At 40.1% G+C, this 23249-nt stretch overlaps 3 protein-coding genes and 2 pseudogenes across 10 annotated transcripts; all 5 read left to right on the top strand.

The window, feature by feature from the left end:
• The first annotated feature begins 739 nt into the window (after window positions 1-739).
• Window positions 740-7528, top strand: LOC307028380 (UDP-glucuronosyltransferase 2C1-like). The gene is made up of 5 exons (XM_079663343.1): window positions 740-893; window positions 1327-1470; window positions 1566-1621; window positions 4619-4737; window positions 5303-7528. Exon 5 carries the CDS (start codon window positions 5303-5305, stop codon window positions 6884-6886), a length of 1584 nt encoding a protein of 527 aa, XP_079519469.1. The 5' UTR covers window positions 740-893; window positions 1327-1470; window positions 1566-1621; window positions 4619-4737; the 3' UTR covers window positions 6887-7528.
• On the top strand, window positions 2627-4601 carry LOC307028384 (UDP-glucuronosyltransferase 2A3-like; annotated as a pseudogene). Its single transcript has one exon. The product of its transcript is annotated as a UDP-glucuronosyltransferase 2A3-like (transcript).
• Window positions 7529-8928: 1400 nt separating the features above from the next.
• On the top strand, window positions 8929-11457 carry LOC307028382 (UDP-glucuronosyltransferase 2C1-like). Its single transcript, XM_079663350.1, has 2 exons — window positions 8929-9058; window positions 9516-11457. The coding sequence occupies exon 2, from the start codon at window positions 9523-9525 to the stop codon at window positions 11089-11091; it is 1569 nt and encodes a 522-aa protein (XP_079519476.1). The 5' UTR covers window positions 8929-9058; window positions 9516-9522; the 3' UTR covers window positions 11092-11457.
• Window positions 11458-12890: 1433 nt separating this feature from the next.
• On the top strand, window positions 12891-14256 carry LOC307027965 (UDP-glucuronosyltransferase 2A3-like; annotated as a pseudogene). The gene has a single exon. The product of its transcript is annotated as a UDP-glucuronosyltransferase 2A3-like (transcript).
• A 361-nt stretch (window positions 14257-14617) lies between these two features.
• Window positions 14618-19367, top strand: LOC307028381 (UDP-glucuronosyltransferase 2B31-like). Of its 6 annotated transcripts, none has more exons than XM_079663348.1 (2): window positions 14618-15402; window positions 16823-19367. In XM_079663348.1, the coding sequence occupies exon 2, from the start codon at window positions 16864-16866 to the stop codon at window positions 18439-18441; it is 1578 nt and encodes a 525-aa protein (XP_079519474.1). In that variant the 5' UTR covers window positions 14618-15402; window positions 16823-16863; the 3' UTR covers window positions 18442-19367. The 6 variants fall into 6 exon arrangements, with proteins under 6 accessions (XP_079519474.1, XP_079519472.1, XP_079519473.1 ...); XM_079663346.1 differs by having other exon boundaries at window positions 14618-15410; XM_079663347.1 differs by having other exon boundaries at window positions 14619-15402; window positions 16838-19367.
• Window positions 19368-23249: the final 3882 nt, after the last annotated feature.

Genomic DNA, 23249 nt, shown 5'->3' with positions numbered 1-23249 from the left:
AAGGCTACAGTTTATATGCAGTATAATTAGGTCCTAAACAAAGCCTTGAACAATGCTTCGAGGAAATACAGATAATTCCATGATAATTTGTCCCTGAACTAACCTATGGATTATGTGAGTGTACTTTATTTAGAGGTTGTGTAATAAAACAATCTTGTCGCATCAATACGACAAGCTCCCTTTAAACTATTGCATGCAGGACTGCAAAAATATGCATTCAAACCAAAAAACCTTTCGATACATGTGTGTGTATGTATAGAATTGTGTGGGTCTGTATGAAAAAGCATGTTTTTATGTGTATTTGTTAAAATGCCATAATATTTGGTTCCCTGACAAAAACGTAGAAGTTGGATGACTCACGCGGTTTTTCCCTGTAAACTTTGGTTTCAAGCTCCCTTTAAATTATTGCATGCAGGACTGCAAAAATATGCATTCAAACCAAAAAACATTTCGATACTATACATTAGATAATGCTTTAAAGACATCCATAGATCCATTCAACCATCTTCTTTTCAAAATCCAGGTCGCAGAGGTAGCAGTTCCAGCAACGGTTTATGCAGACTATGCTTTAAATGCAGACAAGATGGCAATCCAGGTGATGAGCTGCAGCTGAGGAGGAGGAGAGGTGGGAATCCAAATGTAGGTCAGCCACTTCCAGCCGGGGAGACAGAAAAAGGGAGACAGTAGCCTACATTGGATCTTCTCTAAAAAAAAAAACACATGCGAACCAGAGGCCTACACTAAGAAGCATGATTTAGGCTCCGGAGCAGATTATGTTCTAGATAAGAGATAAACTCTGTGACCAGAGCTTGGTGCACGGAGTTTGAGGCCATGAAGTAATTACAGGATAAAGGAACAACTGTTTAAACTACCGTATGCATGAAAGACGGCAGGTAAAAAAATCGCCTATTGTGTGAACATGTAAATGAATAGCATATCACTGCCCATCTTCAGAACTATCTTATTACATTTGCGGTGATCAAACTGACTTAAATATGTCACAACATAAGTAACCGGAGCAAAGTAACTCATAGTTAACTTACAGTGCCGCAAACATGCATAAGTGTTTTAAACAACACATTTTGATTTAGTTGACGAAAAACTCAAATGTAACTTAAGTCAGATCCACTTGTGTATTGGATGTGGCAGTGATATTATGAACCTGTTGATTTACGCATTGAAACAGTCAGGAGTTTAAACAGCCGTTCTTCCTGCACTTTGCAGATGCAACTATGTGTTAGGTCATGGATGTTTAAAATTGAACTTCTTCACATTTCTGTAAAATTATAGTTTACTCGTTCATGAAATATAACGCTCCGCTGTCAGGACGCTTCTCCAGGTTTGTGATTGGTCAAGTGTTGCTAACCCCGCCCCTTTCACGTGAACGCGCTCTCAGCCGGACAGAGGAACCCTGGGTTGACCGACTCGATAACCAGCGAAGTAGGACCGCTTAACGAGATCCCGTTTAGGGTAAGTTGAGAGACCATACGTTGAGCCCTATGGTTGAGCCAGATAACTCAAAGATATCCAGTGTATTTTGAACTGGCTTCTTCTTCCCCATCCAGGATCCTTGAGAGACTGAAAAGCTCGAAGAGGTTCGACTATCAGACCTTCCTTTCCAGTAAGTAGGCTAGGTCATGTGATTTTTGATAATGTGTCAGTAATGGTCGTTTTGTTCTCACTCAATGAAAAGTACACACAGCCTCCATAGAGTATACTGAAGATAATAATGATTAACAACTGTAAAGCTGGCAACTCAAGTCAATGTAGGGGGTGCTCTCAAAATATAGCAGTCAGTACCTAGATAAGGTACTGTATATTGATAGACATGATTTTATCAATCATTAACTTCCTTATCATTGTTTTTGAACCACATGGTTGGCCTATTATCTTTTATTTTTCCCTTCACCTCAGAACTTCTCACTCTTCCAGGGTGCACACATCTGGACTCACTCAGTTTGGTTTAGTGGTTCTGGATTGAGCAGTTCCCAGCCTGGCTTTTTTCGTGTGTGTGTGTGTGTGTGTGTGTGTGTGTGTGTGTGTGTGTGTGTGTGTGTGTGTGTGTGTGTGTGTGTGTGTGTGTGTGTGTGTGTGTGTGTGTGTGTGTGTGTGTGTGTGTGTGTGTGTGTGTGTGTGTGTGTGTGTGTGTGTGTGTGTGTGTGTGTGTGTGTGTGTGTGTGTGTGTGTGTGTGTGTGTGTGTGTGTGTGTGTGTGAGATGGATTTTCAACAGTAGGCTGATTTGTTTTTAAAAAAAGAAAACATTGAGGTTCCAATGGAAAACTTTTGAGGTGTATAGTATTAAAGGAAGTCAGAAATAATAGTAGCTTATTCAAATAATCCTATTTTTTCCTGCAGCATAGACATTTTGTTTGATTCAAGTTCAGTTGTACAGCTCTGCTGTTATTATCCTTTATACATTGTTCGTCTATTGTTTTCATTCCAGATGAGGTTGATCCATTTCTGCAGTGCTTGGCTGCTGCTTGTCTTTATTCCCAGAGGCTGTCATGGAGGAAACATCTTGGTTTTTCCTGGTGAGGGTAGCCACTGGATCAACATGGATATTCTACTTGAGGCTTTGCACTCCAGAGGACACAATATAACTGTTGTGCGTTCTAGCAAAAGCTGGTAGCCTACATCAAGGATGAATCCTCTTATTACAATACTTATACCGTTCAAGTGGAGAAGAGTATTGATCAGGAGTGGGTTAAAAAAATCATGTCTGAGGCCATGAAATTTGAAAGAGGGGCTATTCCCTTGACAAGTTTTCTCAACACGGCCGTAGGAATGATAGGCATGTTTGTGGATTCTCATGCCATGATGGGTGAATTAGTATCAGCAATGTTAGACAACAAAGAGTTAATGAGAATCCTACAGGACAGCAAGTTTGACCTGGTACTCACCGATTCCTGCGGGTGCCATGGGGTCATTATGGCAAAAATATTTAAACCTTCCTTTGGTTTATAATGTTCGTTGGCTAATGGCTGGAGAAGCTCATCTTGCTATTGCTCCTTCACCTTTCTCATATGTCCCTATAACAGGATCTGGACACACTGATAAGATGACCTTTCTTCAGAGAGTTAAAAATGTTTTGATGCAACTAAATTCCCTCATACAACATCAACTGGTGGTGAAGCTAGTATACCAGAAACTGTGTGACAAATATCTTGGGTCCGATATTGACTTCAACCAGTTAATGCTTGATGCAGACATTTGGCTGATGAGAGTGGACTTTGTGTTTGAGTTCCCTCGTCCCACCATGCCTAATGTTGTCTATATTGGAGGGTTCCAGTGCAAACCAGCAAAACCTCTCCCTGAGCACCTGGAGGAGTTTGTGCAGAGTTCTGGAGAGCATGGGGTCATCATCATGTCTCTGGGGACCTTTGTAAGTGAACTTCCCTCTGATATGGCAAATGGGATTGCTGCAACTTTTGCTAAATTACCCAAGAAAGTCATCTGGAGATATAAAGGTGAGAGACCAGCCACTCTGGGCAACAACACTCTGCTAGTAGACTGGATGCCTCAGAATGACCTTTTAGGACATCCCAAGATAAAACTGTTTGTGGCTCACGGAGGAACCAATGGAGTCCAAGAGGCTATTTATCACAGTGTCCCAGTTGTTGGTCTGCCCCTGTTTTTTGACCAATTTGACAACCTGCTGCGTCTAAAGGAGAGAGGCGCGGCTAAACTTCTTACCATTCAAACCATGGACAAAGACAATAACTTTCAGGATGCCATCCAGGAAGTCCTGAATGAGCCCTCCTACAGGTTGAACATGCAGGGACTCTCCAGGCTGCACAGAGATCAGCCGATGAAGCCGCTGGACACCGCCCTCTTCTGGATAGAGTTTGTCATGAGACACAAAGGTGCAGCTCACCTGAGAAACAGAGTCCTACAGACTGCCCTGGTATTCCTACCACTCTGTAGATGTGATTTTGTTCCTGTCTGGAGCTGTGCTGCTCGTACTGTTCACTTTTGTGTTTTTCATCAGGTGTTTGTGCACTAAAATGTGTCGGTCCAAAATAAAACTTGATTAAGCATTCAATGGATATACATTGTGCACACTGAATAAAAGAATGGTATCAACATGAACAGTAGACTGAAGAAAATAATGATTAACACTCAGTAAGTGTAATAACTCAGGTACATTTAGGTTGTCCTTTCAAAGTATAGCAATCAGATAAAAGACTGAATTGGATCAAAGCATAAGTCTATCAATATTGACACTTTAGAAATGATATTTAATTGAATTTATATTTAGTAAATTTCCCCTCTGTGTGCAAATAAAGGTATTCTGATTCTGATGTGGGGTCTGTTGTCTTTATTCATCACCAAGTAACAGAATTATAGTGACCAGACTTCTCCTTATTCTGTGTTTGGCTGGTCTAAGAGGTCAGGAGTTGGGTAAGATACATCTATCAAATCCTTAAGGATGATGAATGGCACTTATTAAATCACAGACTTTGGATTTGTTTAGCCTTATAAACTGATATGCCATCTGAAAGATAAGGTCCTGGATATGTGTCTATAGACACGATTTAATCAATCATTAACTTCCTTCTCATGGTGTTTGCTCACACATGGTTGGCCGTTTGCCTTTTATTTGTCCCTTCCCATCAGAACTGCTCACTTCCTGGGTGCACGCGTCTGGACTCGCTCAGGTTAGTTCAGTCTGGTGCCAGATTGAGAAGTTCCCAGCCTGGCTTTTTTTCCTGTGTCGAATAACATTACAGACAGCGGTAAGAACAAGCACCATGTTTTAAAAAAAGGTTTACTTTTATATTTGCCTTTTTATTGTATTTAAACAATAGCATAAGCAGTCAATGGGAAATTGTGGTGCTCAAATTCCCTCTAAGGATTGTTACCTTGCTTGTGTGTTTTATGCAGAACGATTTGCTTCCCATTATTGTTCACTGTCAGTTTCTCAATGACCCTCTGTTATAGTACTTGCAGATATAAGCTAACCTAAACCGTGTGTGTGTTTGTTCACGTTTGTTTCTAATGGAGTCAAATAAGATGCATTGCTACTGAACTGTACTTCCGGTATATCGGTCATATAATCCATAAAAAGTCAATTTAAAGGTACACTTAAAGGGATTTGTATTTTAACGGTCATTTAAAAAACAAAAAAACATTGAGGTTCCAGTGTAAACTATTGGAGGTATGTAGAAAATCTGAAACAAGTGTAGGCTATGAAAAAAAAATGTTTCCTGCAGCATGGACATTTTGTTTAGTTAAAGTTCAGTATTACAGCTCTACTGTTCTTATCCTTTATTCATTGGTTGTCTCTTGTTTTCATTCCAGATGAGGTTGATCCATTTCTGCAGTGCTTGGCTGCTGCTTGTCTTTATTCCCAGAGGCTGTCATGGAGGAAACATCTTGGTCTTACCCGCTGAGGGTAGCCACTGGATCAACATGGATATTCTACTTGAGGCTTTGCACTCCAGAGGACACAATATAACTGTTGTGCGTTCTAGCAAAAGCTGGTACATCAAGGAAACATCCTCTTATTACAATACTTATACCGTTCAAGTGGAGAGGAGTCTTGATCAGGAGTTCATTACAAAAATGATATTTGACTCCATCAAATTTGAAAGGGGGTCTATTCCCTTGACAAGTTTTCTCAACACGGCCGTAGGAATGATAGGCACGTTTGTGGATGCTCATTCCACCGTGGGTGAATTAGTATCAGCAATGCTAGACGACAAAGAGTTAATGAGAATCCTACAGGAGAGCAAGTTTGACCTGGTACTCACCGATCCCTGCTGGGGCCATGGGGTCATTATGGCCAAATATCTAAAACTTCCTTTGGTTTATAATGTTCGTTGGCTAATAGCTGGAGAGGCTCATCTTGCTATTGCTCCTTCACCTTTATCATATGTCCCTATAACAGGATCTGGACACACTGATAAGATGACCTTTCTTCAGAGAGTTAAAAATGTTTTATTGCAACTAATCAATCTCATACAAAATCAAGTGGTGGTGAAGCTAGTATACCAGAAACTGTGTGACAAATATCTTGGGTCCGATATTGACTTCAACCAGTTAATGCTTGATGCAGACATTTGGCTGATGAGAGTGGACTTTGTGTTTGAGTTCCCTCGTCCCACCATGCCTAATGTTGTCTATATTGGAGGGTTCCAGTGCAAACCAGCAAAACCTCTCCCTGAACACCTGGAGGAGTTTGTGCAGAGTTCTGGAGAGCATGGGGTCATCATCATGTCTCTGGGGACCTTTGTAAGTGAACTTCCCTCTGATATGGCAAATGGGATTGCTGCAACTTTTGCTAAATTACCCCAGAAAGTCATCTGGAGATATAAAGGTGAGAGACCAGCCACTCTGGGCAACAACACTCTGCTAGTAGACTGGATGCCTCAGAATGACCTTTTAGGACATCCCAAGATAAAACTGTTTGTGGCTCACGGAGGAACCAATGGAGTCCAAGAGGCTATTTATCACGGAGTCCCAGTTGTTGGTCTGCCCCTGTTTTTCGACCAATTTGACAACCTGCTGCGTCTAAAGGAGAGAGGCGCGGCTAAGATTCTTACGATTCAAACCGTGGACAAAGACAACAACTTTCAGGATGCCATCCAGGAAGTCCTGAATGAGCCCTCCTACAGGTTGAACATGCAGAGACTCTCCAGGCTGCACAGAGATCAGCCGATGAAGCCGCTGGACACCGCCCTCTTCTGGATAGAGTTTGTCATGAGACACAAAGGTGCAGCTCACCTGAGAACAGAGTCCTACAGACTGCCCTGGTATTCCTACCACTCTGTAGATGTGATTTTGTTCCTGGCTGGAGCTGTGCTGCTCGTGATGTTCACTTTTGTGTTTTTCATCAGGTGTTTGTGCACTAAAATGTGTAGATCTAAAGTGAAACGTGAGTAAGCATTCAAGGAATTTGATTCAATTGTGTACATTAAATCAAATAAATACTTTAATATGCAAAAGGGTTTCGGGATTCATATTATAGACTGATGTAAGATTGTTTGAGTGCACATTCATGGAACATTTGACAGCTGACATGCATTAGCTTTTAGGTAGGTACATTCATTAAATTAGTTTGTTTATATTCAAGACATGTACTTGCATGAACTTAATTCATGTTTTGAACTTTTTCATATTGTTGTGTTATATAAGTCAAAGTATGGAAATGTATGGTCTGTATTTGATCTTTACCCAAGTGCATTTTGAAGGAGTGCTTGTATAGCTGAAGGTAGCTAAATAAACATGAGCTTAAATTGAAAGATTCCCAGGCTTTCAATGTTAAGGTCTGGTCATTCCTAATGCAGCTAAAATAGGTTTTCTGGCTCATTGATGACATCATCTTTGTACTGTGGCGGTTCATCTGTATTTTCACAGACCTGATGTGGATGAACTTTGTGAGGTCATTGAGATGAGCTTCAGGTGTTTCTGCTTTTTGTTGCTTGACAACAGTTTTCTAATGTGCTATTTGCAAATATTTGACAATACTGGATCTGAATGGTATGCTGTAACGAACCACACAATAAACATGTTTGTTTACCTTCAGACTGTGTATTTCTTGGAGGCACACATCAGCCTCTCAGTGGATTTCAGGGGAGAACATAGTATGCTCTACTCTGTCATACCTATTTTTAAGTGTAGTATGTTGGACATTTCTACTTTTCTTGTTTGCCTAAAAGGTGCAATCTCTAACTGAAGGATGTGCACAGGTCTATGCAAATGCTACGATTAAAAAGGCGTTATCAGTGCCTGGCTTTTATTATAGATCCAAAGCTCAACATCATCTAAGGCAGGGGTGTCAAACTCAAATACACAGTGGGCCAAGATTATAAAATGGGTACTAGTCGAGGGCCGGACTGGTTCAATGTTTATTGCAAAACGTATTGAAATGAACTTATTGCACATATTAAACCTGGAACTAACAAAGCTTAAATGATTGAATATAAAAACAACATGAAACATTAAATAATCAGTTGCATTCATTTCTTATGGCTCTATCTGCAGCTTTTCCAGATTCATTTCTTATGATTACATTTTTCCACAGGCCAACAACAGCTTCAACAAAACTATTTCCCTCAAAGAGAAAACCAAACATGCCCTGTTGTCTCAAGAAGAAAAGTGCAGAAGGAAACATCCATGTAAACACAGTGTGCTGCTCTGTGATGCTAGTTCAAGCCAGATACTTGGCATCTCTTCTTGGGTACAAGTTCATCAATGTTTGGGGTCAGGCTCTGAGCTGAGGAAGGTGTGCGTGCAATATACCGGTGGGCCAGAGCTAATAGTAATTAGAAATTATCCTGCGGGCCGAAATTAAATCCACCAAGGGCCTGATTCGGCCCCCGGGCCTTGAGTTTGACACATGTGATCTAAGGTCAACGTGTTGTCACTGTTTTAAACTTTAAAATGCTGAATGAGTTCTATTCATAAATATTAGTTGTACAACTTGTTGATATTGTTTTTTAGTTTTTGTTTATTCTAAGTCTAATATAGTGCAGGAACATTTTAATTTTCCATCCAACTCACACGACCTGCTGAAAGGGTTTTTGATATAAATGTGATAAGGAAATGATCTAAATGAGGATGTGTTGATACCTTTACCAGCCAGCAGGGGGTGAAATTCCACCATTTGCTGCTTTCACAGAGAGATGAGCTATTTTAAAATGCGAGATTTGTCAAAGAACAAGACAAGACTCACCCGAGCATTTTAAGCCACATAACAAATCCATTATTAAAACATGTGGCTGTAGATTTGTTCTATTATCCACTGTAATAAGACAAACCATTTGAATGTTTTTACAATCTCAACCTTTTATTTAACTCAACAGTGGAAACACAGCATTATAATGATCCTGTGTTAATGTTATGTTGTGTTCCAGTCATGTAGTTGTGTAACTGCTATTTCATCCAGCTAAGCACCATGAGGAACATTTACTACACGTTCTTATCACCTGTGTGGCTAACGACATGACATTGCAGTACCAAAGTCCTACTTTGCTTGGAACCTGGAAGAAGAAGCACATACTCTTCTCTCCGGCAAGGGATAATATTGCAAAGTATACATTGGACACAAAAAAGGTAAAGTTTCCATGTGTTTAGCATTGTATTTTATAATAAATGACTGATAGCTTCCCATTTTAACTAGGGATTTTACAAAAGTCATATATTAACTGGCATGCAATGTACATGTTCTGGTTGTCTGTAGTTTAGTTTCTCTTAGTTGTACAGGACTCACTATTTAGATCTTAATGTATATAAATGTGGAAACGGATATAATGCGTAATACATCACGCATCAATTTGATTAAAATTCAAATGTAAACACTTAGTTTATTTTTGTTTTTAATCCTGCATTTGATTTTCTATCATCAAAGTATCTGCAGCAGGTGACAGAGTATTCTACTGTAAAAACCTTAAATGTAAGATAATGTGAATAATTACAACTTTTAAAGGTAGAAGGTAGATACAATGTTAATAAAAACACTATGAAATGATGCATATATATATAATTATATTATGGTTCCTCCCAACTTTAGACCAAAAATGAACCAGCTCTGGATCACTCTCTGGTTGCTCTGCCCAGCTGTGATTTACGGAGGTAAAGTTCTTGTCTTCCCATTGGACGGGAGTCACTGGGTGAACATGAAAGTCATCATTGAGGAACTCCATGCAAGGGGCCACCAAGTAACGGTTGTGAGATCAAGAGACAGCTGGTACATCAAGGAAACCTCCCCATTGTATACTTCAATTACACTCGAATCAGATTCTGGATTTGGTGAAGACTTTGCAAAAACCTTCGTGGTCCAGTTGCTGGAAATCCAGAGAGCAGGGAAGTCTGCCTGGACACGTTTCAAACTGGAAATGGAGCAAGCACAAATGGCCTCAGTGCTGCATATGAACACGGCCACAATGCTTGAGCAGCTTTTTGAAAACAAAGATCTGATACAGTCGCTGAAGGATGCAAAATATGACCTTGTCCTTGCTGACCCTGCTATACCAGGGGGGGTCCTGCTGGCCCACTACCTTAAGCTGCCTCTCGTTTTCAATGTCAGATGGACAAGTCAAGGTGAAGGCCACTTTTCAATCGCACCCACTCCTCTCTCTTATGTTCCATTGACAGGGACTGTGCTTTCAGATAAAATGAACTTTCTTGAAAGGGTTCTTAACGTAATCGTTTTTGGTTTCACAGAATATCAAATTGCATTCTTTGTTCTACCATATTATGTTGACCTGATTGATAAATATTTAGGTCCAGACGCAGACTTTTTATCCCTATTTCAAGCTGCAGACATTTGGCTGATGAGAGTGGACTTTGTGTTTGAGTTCCCTCGTCCCACCATGCCTAATGTTGTCTACATGGGAGGGTTCCAATGCAAACCAGCAAAACCTCTCCCTGAGCACCTGGAGGAGTTTGTGCAGAGCTCTGGAGAGCATGGGGTCATCATCATGTCTCTGGGGACTTTGATTGGAGAGCTTCCCCACGACCTCGCTGACGAGATCGCTGCAGCGTTTGCTAAATTACCCCAGAAAGTCATCTGGAGATATATAGGTGAGAGACCAGCGACTCTGGGCAACAACACTCTGCTAGTAGACTGGATGCCTCAGAATGACCTTTTAGGACATCCCAAGACAAAACTATTCGTGGCTCACGGAGGAACCAATGGAGTCCAAGAGGCTATGTATCACGGAGTTCCTATCGTAGGACTTCCATTGATTTTTGATCAGCCTGATAATCTGCATAGAATAGAAGTAAGAGGAGCCGGGAAGATTGTTGATATTTTTAGCATGACTGGAGACATCTTCTATCAAGGTGTCCAGGAAGTCCTGAATGAGCCCTCCTACAGGTTGAACATGCAGAGACTCTCCAGGCTGCACAGAGATCTGCCGATGAAGCCGCTGGACACCGCCCTCTTCTGGATAGAGTTTGTCATGAGACACAAAGGTGCAGCTCACCTGAGAACAGAGTCCTACAGACTGCCTTGGTATTCCTACCACTCTGTAGATGTGATTTTGTTCCTGGTTGGAGCTGTGCTGCTCGTGCTGTTCACTTTTGTGTTTTTCATCAGGTGTTTGTGCACTAAAATGTGTAGATCTAAAGTGAAACGTGAGTAAGCATTCAAGGGATACACACTGCCCACATTGAGTAAGAATAATGTATCGTACATTTATTTTGGGATTAGTATTATAGACTAATATAAGATTTGTTTGTCAACCCATTTGTGGAACCTTTGACATGCTGTTGTGTTATTTTAATTAGTTTGATCATATTTCATGAAGTCATTGTATAACTTATTAGAAGTTGAGAACTTTTTCAGAACTAACACTATGAATAAAATACTTGAAATGAATGTCAAATGAGATACATTTCACTAATCAAAGTCAGGTTATTTATGATCTAACCTTTGTCAAAGGGCATTTTGCAGGAGTAACTATATGTAGCTATAAACATCAACATGCCAGTAAAAGAGATTCACAGGATTTGATTGTCCGGGTCTGATTTATCCTGGAGAAAATAACATGTGTATTTAGAGTAATTCATTTCCTCATGCTGGCTCTGTGTTGTGGGACCTTATTAAACTTCCAACCACCAGGCGGAGCATCTGTATTTGGACACTACTGATGTAGATGAACAATATATATATATTTATTTGATAGGGGAAGTGCACATTGATTGACATTCCTGTAAATGCGCCAGAGTTAGCCAACAGGCTATTTTTCGTCTGTAGTCGCTGGACAGATGTTGAAAGTCATCCTAAAAACTCAAATTCACTTCAAATAACAGGTAAATACAATCAGTAAAACAACATTCAACAGAGATGCTTATATTATGATAAAAGCATATATAAAAACATAAAAACAAAACAAAAATACATATTCACAAAGCAGACAGATAGCAACAGATCAAGGCACACGTACAAACGGAGCGTTGTAAAGTGCAGATTGTGTCAGTGTTGAAAGAGCTGACTTTTCACTAACCATGTTTTTAAGTTAGATTTAAATAAACTGCAGGTGTTTTGTTCTCTAATCTTTACTGGGATTGAGTTCAAGAGAAGAGAAGGACATTTCAATCAGCTTCAGGTGTTTCTGCTTTGTATCATGTGACAACACTTTTTCTAATGTGCTCCTGCCATGCTGAGTCATTGCCTTTGTTTCGGGGTAAGTACCTTTTGTGTAACATTAGAATAGCAATGATGTGACAATGGTGAGCTGTGAAGAACCTGACAATGTGTTTGTTTATCTTCAAACTGGTTATTTATTGGAAGCACAAATCCCTCTCACAGTAATGGCCTCTCTGTGCCTTTTTGAAGGGCAAGTACTACACTTTGTCCTTCCTGTTTTTCATTATACTATGTTTAACTTCCTTGATTTATCATGTTTCGCAAGAGGTGGAGTCTCTACCTGAAGGCTGTGCACAGATCTATGTGGATACTATGGCTTTTATTACTCAAGGTGAAGTCATGTTAGATCAAAGTGTTTTGTGTTATCCTTTTAATTGAGTATTCAGTGTGAGCTCTATTCATGTTAATTAGTTTAACAGCTTGGTAACAATATCTTGTAGTTTCAGTGAATATCCCTTTAAGAGACGATCACTTAATGTTGTTTGGTTTAACAGAACTGTTGTTATGGGTGAGGCAAAGAAAATCAGGAAGTGTTTCTCAGTCTGACTAGTTTGAATACAGGCATGCACAGTCCTACCTCAACAATATGAAGCAGCAGTTGAGCAAAGCCCGAAAGGTTTGATTGTAAGTTTGCTTTTTATACATTTGTCTTTCGCTTCTTGCTCAAAACAAATGAAAGGTAAACGCGTTAAGTTTTTTGCATGGCTTTTGAGAGATGAACTTCAAAATGATTACTCTTTCTTGTCCTTACATTTGAGGATTACACAAATCAGATGATGTATATAATATTATGTTGACCTGATTGATAAATATTTAGGTCCAGACGCAGACTTTTTATCCCTATTTCAAGCTGCAGACATTTGGCTGATGGGAGTGGACTTTGTGTTTGAGTTCCCTCGTCCCACCATGCCTAATGTTGTCTACATGGGAGGGTTCTAGTGCAAACCAGCAAAACCTCTCCCTGAGCACCTGGAGGAGTTTGTGCAGAGCTCTGGAGAGCATGGGGTCATCATCATGTCTCTGGGGACTTTGATTGGAGAGCTTCCCCACGACCTCGCTGACGAGATCGCTGCAGCGTTTGCTAAATTACCCCAGAAAGTCATCTGGAGATATATAGGTGACAGACCAGCGAGTCTGGGCAACAACACTCTGCTAGTAGACTGGATGCCTCAGAATGACCTTTTAGGACATCGCAAGACAAAACTATTCGTGGCTCACGGAGGAACAAATGGAGTCCAAGAGGCTTTGTATCACGGAGTTCCTATCGTAGGACTTCCATTGATTTTTGATCAGCCTGATAATCTGCATAGAATAGAAGTAAGAGGAGCCGGGAAGATTGTTGATATTTTTAGCATGACTGGAGACATCTTCTATCAAGGTGTCCAGGAAGTCCTGAATGAGCCCTCCTACAGGTTGAACATGCAGAGACTCTCCAGGCTGCACAGAGATCTGCCGATGAAGCCGCTGGACACCGCCCTCTTCTGGATAGAGTTTGTCATGAGACACAAAGGTGCAGCTCACCTGAGAACAGAGTCCTACAGACTGCCCTGGTATTCCTACCACTCTGTAGATGTGATTTTGTTCCTGGTTGGAGCTGTGCTGCTCGTGCTGTTCACTTTTGTGTTTTTCATCAGGTGTTTGTGCACTAAAATGTGTAGATCTAAAGTGAAACGTGAGTAAGCATTCAAGGGATACACACTGCCCACATTGAGTAAGAATAATGTATCGTAAATTGATTTTGGGATTAGTATTATAGACTAATATAAGATTTGTTTGTCAACCCATTTGTGGAACCTTTGACATTATGTTGTATTATTTTGATTAGTTTGATCATATTTCATGAAGTCATTGTATAACTTATTAGAAGTTGAGAACTTTTTCAGAACTAACACTATGAATAAAATACTTGAAATGAATGTCAAATGAGATACATTTCACTGATCAAAGTCAGGTTATTTATGATCTAACCTTTGTCAAAGGGCATTTTGCAGGAGTAACTATATGTAGCTATAAACATCAACATGTCAGTAAAAGAGATTCACAGGATTTGATTGTTCGGGTCTGATTTATCCTGGAGAAAATAATATGTGTATTTAGAGTAATTCATTTCCTCATGCTGGCTCTGTGTTGTGGGACCTTATTAAACTTCCAACCACCAGGCGGAGCATCTGTATTTTGAACACGACTGATGTAGATGAACAATATATATATATTTATTTGACAGGGACAGTGCACATTGATTGACATTTCTGTAAATGCGCCAGAGTTAGCCAACAGGCTATTTTTCGTCTGTAGTCGCTGGACAGATGTTGAAAGTCATCCTAAAAACAAAAATTCACTTCAAATAACAGGTAAATACAATCAGTAAAACAACATTCAACAGAGATGCTTATATTATGATAAAAGCATATAAAAAAACATAAAAACAAAACAAAAATACATATTCACAAAGCAGACAGATAGCAACAGGTCAAGGCACATGTACAAACAGAACGTTGTAAAGTGCAGATTGTGTCAGTGCTGAAAGAGCTGACTTTCCTCTAACCATGTTTTTAAGTTAGATTTAAATAAACTGCAGGTGTTTTGTTCACTAATCTTTACTGGGATTGAGTTCAAGAGAAGAGAAGGACATTTCAATCAGCTTCAGGTGTTTCTGCTTTGTATCATGTGACAACACTTTTTCTAATGTGCTCCTGCCATGCTGAGTCATTGCCTTTGTTTCGGGGTAAGTACCTTTTGTGTAACATTAGAATATCAATGATGTGACAATGGTGAGCTGTGAAGAACCTGACAATGTGTTTGTTTATCTTCAAACTGGTTATTTATTGGAAGCACAAATCCCTCTCACAGTAATGGCCTCTCTGTGCCTTTTTGAAGGGCAAGTACTACACTTTGTCCTTCCTGTTTTTCATTATACTATGTTTAACTTCCTTGATTTATCATGTTTCGCAAGAGGTGGAGTCTCTACCTGAAGGCTGTGCACAGATCTATGTGGATACTATGGCTTTTATTACTCAAGGTGAAGTCATGTTAGGTCAAAGTGTTTTGTGTTATCCTTTTAATTGAGTATTCAGTGTGAGCTCTATTCATGTTCATTAGTTTAACAGCTTGCTAGCAATATCTTGTAGTTTCAGTGAATATCCCTTTAAGAGACGATCACTTAATGTTGTTTGGTTTAACATAACTGTTGTTATGGGTGAGGCAAAGAAAATCAGGAAGTGTTTCTCAGTCTGACTAGTTTGAATACAGGCATGCACAGTCCTACCTCAACAATATGAAGCAGCAGTTGAGCAAAGCCCGAAAGGTTTGATTGTAAGTTTGCTTTTTATACATTTGTCTTTCGCTTCTTGCTCAAAACAAATGAAAGGTAAACGCGTTAAGTTTTTTGCAAGGCTTTTGAGAGATGAACTTCAAAATGATTACTCTTTCTTGTCCTTACATTTGAGGATTACACAAATCAGATGATGTATAAAATAATGAAATGTGCCAAAGTAGTTTGATATACTGTATAATGCATTCATGTTTATGATGATACAGTTCCTCATTTTACATCTAATTATTAGCTTTCAACTGCACTAGTGAGGTGTCTGTATACATGCTTTTGCACAACATTTAAATTATACTGTATGGCTGCAAATATAAAATCAAATGTTGTTTAGGTGCACACATATTTCAGCATGAATAAACAGATTATTTTTTTAATTTTGTTATATCTTATTGATATCCTGAGTTGTTACATTTAAGATCCCACTGCATCTTAAACGAATATGGGGCACTGCCTGTGTTAAAGGGACATGTATGGGAGAATGTGGCGCAGTGGACTAGTGCGTTTGTGTTTAGATCAGGGGGGCACGGGTTCAAACCCCACTGCAGTCAGCATGTCGGGGACACTTCACCCCAAATTGCTCCTGTGAGGATTGCCCACAGTATTGAGTATGTAAATCGCTTTGGATAAAAGCATCTAACATGTAATGTAATGTATGAAGTAGACAACATACGTATTAGATGAATATGAATAACACGGTAACATTTTCCCGTTGACTGCACCACAGCTCTGGATTATTGCACCATGATGACTAAGTTTTCCGGTAAGGGACAAGAGTCTGTGCAGCAAATATCATGTGGGCGGGACAGAATGAAGCAGGACGTGTTTTATAGCCACACTGGTTTGTCCACAAACTGTGTGTTTGGATCCTATCTGTCAGCAGACTTTGTTTACATGAGTGCCTTAAAGGATCTTCACATTTAAAGATTGTTTGCAGTTTATGCGAGCAGAGTAAGTAACCTTATTACATAGAGGGTTGTAGCAGTTGTTCCGTACTGAAAGGGAAATATTGTTTTTCTAGCTAATGTTATTGAATCAAGTCTATTGTTAAAAGAATAGACATCATAAGGAAAATAGGTGCATGAGATGTGTTGCACAGAGATGATATGGTGTATTAGATGGACGCCGATTCATATCCATTCCTTTATGCAGACTGTTCACAGTTCTGCTCAGGGAGATGCACGTGCGGCTCTTGGCAGCGTACAGCACTCTAATTTCCTGAGAGAGGCTCCATGTGCCACATCCACGTGAGGGCTGTCATAAGGAATTTTTCCGACACAAAAGAAAGACCATGAACCTCATTGTAACTCTCCATTGTGAGCATCCTTGTATATCATCTGTCTTTGTGCACACATTTCCTGGACAACTTGAGTAACCACTTCTGCTTTTCTTTCTGTAGGCCTACTACTTTCAGAGAGCACTGTTTGAGAAGATTTGAAGATGTTTTTGTCGTTGGCTTCCGTCATCTCTCTTTTGGCTGTCACTATTCCTGCTGCCCATTGTGGGAAAGTCCTGGTGTTTCCGCATGACGGCAGCCACTGGGTGAACATGAGGGTCCTTGTTGACGAGCTGCACTCAAGAGGACACACTGTGACTGTCATCAGGCCTGCAGACAGCTGGTACATCAGTGATACGTCTCCACATTACAATACTGTCACAGTGGATATGGACGGTGGTGCGAATGAAGATTTTTTCCGCCTATTTGTCTCTGAAGTTATTAGAATTAAACGAAGCAAGGGATCTGCATGGACACGTTTTGCCTTAGACATGGAGTTAAAAGACAAGTTCTTTGAACTACACAAGAAAATCTGTGAAATGGTCATTCACCTATTTGAAAATAAAGACTTAATGAAGTCCATTCAAGACGCCAAGTACGATGTGGTTTTGACTGACCCCGCGAACGGAGGAGGAGTAATGCTGGCTCACTATCTCAGATTACCGCTAGTCTTTAATGCTCGATGGACTGTTCATGGTGAAGCCCATTTTGCAATCGCACCCTCCCCGCTTTCATACGTTCCCCTTCCACCGTCAGAATTATCAGATAAAATGACTTTCTTTGAGAGGGTCAAAAATATTGTCTTTTACACCATGAGGATGCATTTGTACAAACAGGTAGTTGGGCCGCATTATTCTGCATTGGCAAGCCGCTACTTTGGCCCCGATGTGGATTACTTCTCTCTATTTCAAGCTGCAGACATTTGGCTGATGAGAGTGGACTTTGTGTTTGAGTTCCCTCGTCCCACCATGCCTAATATTTTCTATATGGGAGGGTTCCAGTGCAAACCAGCAAAACCTCTCCCTGACCACCTGGAGGAGTTTGTGCAGAGTTCTGGAGAGCATGGGGTCATCATCATGTCTCTGGGGACTTTGATTGGAGAGCTTCCCCACGACCTCGCTGATGAGATCGCTGCAGCGTTTGCTAAATTACCCCAGAAAGTCATCTGGAGATATAAAGGTGACAGACCAGCGACTCTGGGCAACAACACTCTGCTAGTAGACTGGATGCCTCAGAATGACCTTTTAGGACATCCCAAGATAAAACTATTTGTCAGTCATGGAGGAACCAATGGCATATATGAGGCCATATATCATGGCGTTCCTATTGTAGGCATTCCAATTGTGTTTGACCAAGCCGACAACCTCTCCAGACTGAGAGCGAAAGGCGTTGCAAAGTTTATGGATGTTTCCGAATTGGACAGCAACACATTTTTGGATTCCATCCAGGAAGTCCTGAATGAGCCCTCCTACCGGTTGAACATGCAGAGACTCTCCAGGCTGCACAGAGATCAGCCAATGAAGCCGCTGGACACCGCCCTCTTCTGGATAGAGTTTGTCATGAGACACAAAGGTGCAGCTCACCTGAGAACAGAGTCCTACAGACTGCCCTGGTATTCCTACCACTCTGTAGATGTGATGTTGTTCCTGGTTGGAGCTGTGCTGCTCGTGATGTTCACTTTTGTGTTTTTCATCAGGTGTTTGTGCACTAAAATGTGTAGATCTAAAGTGAAACGGGAGTGAACATTCACAGGAAAGACATAGTGCGCATTTTGCGGAGAATACATACATATGAAAATAGAGACGTACAGACTGGCCTTGTTTTTTTTTACCACTCTGTAAATGTGATGCTCTTGTTGAAAAAAAATTAAGGTAGCAAACATAATGACATCTGAACAAATCAAATACTGTTATGTAACCATAACAAAAGAATAACATTTCCAATTTGTTCTAATTCAAGAAAAGAAAAGCCAACAAACATTTATAAACCAGTGCTTTATAGAACTTTATTGTATCAGCAAAGAAGAACCCGTGCTGAATGTTGAGGGCTCTTTATTTTTAGATTTCTCCAAAATGCTCCCATTATTGTTTAGAAACTCTGTGCTTTTGAAAAAACAAACGTGTCACAACATTAAGCATTTCATTATTTTGATTTTTTTTTTTAACCTTTTAGGAGAAATGTTTTCAAACTATGTGGATACTGTTCATGAGTTTATCTTTTTTAATTAACTCACAATGCTCTGGTTTGCTGTCTCTAAGCACGACCAGGCTTTTCGTATTAAATCATTACACTATTCTGCAACATTACACTTAAGATTTTCCTTATGCTTGAATCTTTTATTTAAACAAGCCTCAATATGTTGTTACCTACACAATATTAGTTTTGATAGCTAAATCTTGCTTCATACCACATTGGGTTACATTCATTCCAGTGTTGATGAGGAACCTCTTTCATTTTAGTAGGATTTTCTGTGTTGAGAATGATTTTTTTTTATTTCAAATGGAAGTTAAACAACATTTTGAAAATAAGTTATTTTGAATGGGTATTTTCTACTACAGGATTTATCCCAAACGTTTGGCTGGGGTTACATGTACACTATTAAAGACCCTACATTTGACTTTTGATATTGCTGAAAACACGATTGTGATGAATAAACGAATCAGTCCAATTCCTAATGTACCCTTCATTCCAATATAGTTATCATTGTCATTACCAAAAGCTTTATCTTAACTTGATGTAAGAGAAACATTTGATACTTGGTAATGAAGAGGAGATGTTTACTATAGCATTACACAAAGCATTCAGATGGGTTACAACATGTTTAAAGTCAATGTCATTATCAGTGTAAAGGACAGTACGCTAGCTAATCTTTACCTAACCATTACGGGGTGTAGATGTGGAGATGTCCTTGCCTTTATGTATCAAAGGAACAACTGGTTTTATGAGAAAGCTGTTAGCTGTCTTTGCCAAACAATAGCTGCACATCGATTGTGATTTCTGTATTTTGGACCTGGAACCACTTTAGTAGATTTTCAATTGTGTTTAAATCTCAATGTCCTATTCTCGCTAAAGCTGTCCCTTAATAATTTAATGTTGAACTGCCTCTGGAGACTTTTGAAAGTGAAATCTACGTTACAAAAAAGAACATTAGCTAAATGACCTCTGAAAGCCACACAGGTAATAGGTCTCTCGACAAGAACATTAACCATCATCTCAGCAGTTTATTGCTCATGTAAGAAAGTAGTTTAGGAAAATACTTAAAGAGTCCCTGCCTTGATTTGTTGGTGATGAATATGACGCCCTGCTGTGTGGGGAGGGGAGCGGATAAATACAACAACTTCCTCAAGGCCAAACAGGAAGTCGTGAATAAGCCCCTTCCACAGGATGAACATGCAGGGTCTCTCCCGATTTCCACGCTTAATTGGCTTAACTTGCACTTGGGCAATAACACGAATACCAGTCAGAGCTACAGTACTGCTGTATGTGTCGGTTAAGGCAGACATACACATCTCTAGGCGGTTGAGATCTGCCAATAACTCCATCAAACCACAGTCTCGTCCAGAGAAAGGCTTTCATAAGGCAGGAAGGTGTCGATGTATTTCTCTGTAGATGTCATGCTGTTTCTAGCACGTGTTACACTGGAAATGTTGCTCTTTTTTGTATACGGCGCTTGTTTAATTTGTGTAAGGCATCGAGTGTCTGGCAAGCAATATAATCTTCGAGTTAAAAGGATACTCAAAATGTTACCGTGCATTGGTTTGAATAAAAGATAATATTCTGTTCTGTTCCACAGTGTAGTAGTATTTGTGAAATGCACTTGTATTGTGGAAACTGACTGATATTATGACACCACTGTTTTTCTTAAATAAATAAATTCTTTTATTACAAAACAATAAAAAAACATATTGCAAATAGTGGTACACAATTTGGTTCTACATGCATACATTGGCTGGTTGCAGCTATTATACAAATCATCAAGTACATGTTTTTTAAATCTTTAGCTGTCAGACAGGAAGATCAGTTTAATCTGAATGATCTGTTTGGTAGGATATCACATGACGGGGTCTGACCACATAGTGAAGTGAAATGTCACCTTGAATTAACATTTTAATCTTTGGCCGACGCATATACAACTAATCCATATTAAATGCCTTGTGGATTCCATTTGGGTCGATTTAGATAATTTAAAAGGCACAAGAAAAGTAAAATAAAAAAGAGAGGCTTTTAGTCAATGTATAAAGTGATACGTAAGAGAGAAGCATTTCTCTTATCTGCTGGCTGTGAATTCAAGTCCAGTAACCACACAAAATGCACCAAAGTGAAATACCACTTTAAAGGAATAGTTTGACATTTTGTGAAACATGCGTATTTACTTTTTGCTGAGAGTTAGATAAGAAGATCGATACTTCTCTGTTTGCCCGGTAAATATAAGGCTGGAGTCAGCAGCCAGCAGAAAGAAGGGTGAAAGACATCATTCACAATTTTATGGGAGGCTATGTCCTCGACTATATCTTACAGTTATTTCCCGGATTCTCCACTGTTTGGCTTTCAACTCCTCCAACACAAGTAATGGTCCGTAACATGAGTAACATAACCCCCCGATAACACAGTACATTGTTGCTTTGTCTGGCAAGCAATGTGTTACCTTAGGGCTGTGTAGGGCCCCCCTATAAGTTACTAAACTGGCCAAAGACTGTAGATGTATTATAAATGGACAAACATCTGTCGTCTCATCTAACTCAAAAAGAAAATAAGCACATTTCCCACAATATCAAAATATGCGTTTAGATATAGATTACAACTAATACTGCAGTATGAGAGGAACAGTGGTAATGTGTCCGTTGATAATACATGTGTCCAGGTTGTATAGAGGGGAAATACCTTCAAACATCACTTATTGACAACAGCTGTGAAAAGTAAAGTCTGTTCAGGGTATTTACAAAGTGTCCATGCCAGCAGGGTGGGTGTGTTGGGCGGTGTCAGTCCTCTCAGGATGTCCTGGTCCGTAGAGAGCTCATCCTGAGCACCGTGAGCTCGGCTACATCTGCATCCTGCATCTCCTCCTCCTGGTGGCAGCTTTCTCTGACGACATACACTACGAGACCCGCACAGATGAAAATGAGGAGGATTATGCCTATAACCTGGGGTACAAAAGAGTATGTTTAGTTAACATCCACAGCAAATGCATTCTTCTGATTAATAAAGCGTATACTGTGATTAGTTTCAAAGGCTAATGGCATTACATATATTCTCTACAGCGTATACTCGGGGGAGGTGTTTCCACTCCACTCATCCTGCACTCTTCTGTATACTAGAAAATATTCAACTGACCTGAGAAAAAACAAACAGCTGCTGTGATCGGAGCATCAGTTCTTGTGGGGTGACATCTCCCTCGTTAATTGGCTCACACCACTTCTGCGGAGCTGCTTTGTCAACTATTACAAATCTACCCTCCCAGTCTGTCATAGCACAAGCAAAGTATTGGCCATCGAGGAACAACAAAATCAGCCACACGATAGCAGGAACGAAGCTGGAGAGGGAAACATTTTTCCTGCACCACGTATCACATCTGCATCCTTGAATGATCAGCATCAACGTGAAGGCCATGACAGCAGGAATGATGAAGAAGGCTGATGAAAAAACTCCGTTCCACGTAGGGTTGCAAGGACACTCAAACTCCAGCTCCACCAGCTTCTCTAGTCCCATGAGGATGAAGCCAAAAGCCACATTTGATACCAGAGGACTGTTGCTAAGTTCATTTTTCAGCCTGGTAAGCCATTGTTGTCTACTTTCCATACTAGATTGACCGAGAAATGAAGACAACCGCTGCAAAAAGCCCAAAAGAGGGTCCACCGTTGTGAACACATTGGCAACAGCTATGTGATGCGTAATTAACTCATCCAGGGGTAAGTTTTCCCCTCAGGCCAAATGCCACACTTCCACTCTGATTGGTTTCGAACAAAGGAGGGGGTGCCGACGGCTCTGACATTTCTCGAGCTGATTGGTCTGTGCGAGGTTTCAGGTGGGGTTACATTTGAAATGTGGTCTCTCATGGACAAACTGGAGGGAGGGCTGTAAAGTGGAGGGAAGTTTGTTCTGCAGTTGAGCACAGACTGTCCCTCTGCAAACAGTCCGGCCAAAAAACCTGTATGTAGATGTAGGTATTTATCACAGGGCAAGACTTTACATTGAATAATCAAGTTACAAGCACGCTTTTTTACTCAAACCTAACACAAGAAGGAAGTGTTGCAATTAAATAAATTGTGTATTTTTAAAAAATCAACTAATTAAAAAGACTGGTTATAATATATTAAAGTCCTCAGGTTTTTTTTTTTCTATGTCTTAGTATTGGCATTACAAAGTGAATACATGCTGACTGTTGATGTCACCCCACATGGCCACATGAGGTCACCCACGCTGCAGCACAGATTAAAGACAGAGAGGATTACAGGAGGCCATGTTGAACTTTCAAGGGGGATGTGGTACATACAGCTTGAGAACACCCAGGCCACCGATGTGATGACATAATTTATAAATGACCTCAGTGAGC

The sequence above is a fragment of the Notothenia rossii genome (genome assembly GCF_949606895.1).
Source record: "Notothenia rossii genome assembly, chromosome: 2".
Lineage (NCBI taxonomy): Eukaryota > Metazoa > Chordata > Actinopteri > Perciformes > Nototheniidae > Notothenia > Notothenia rossii.
Note: the sequence above shows the minus strand (reverse complement) of the source record. Positions and strands in the feature narration are given on the sequence as shown.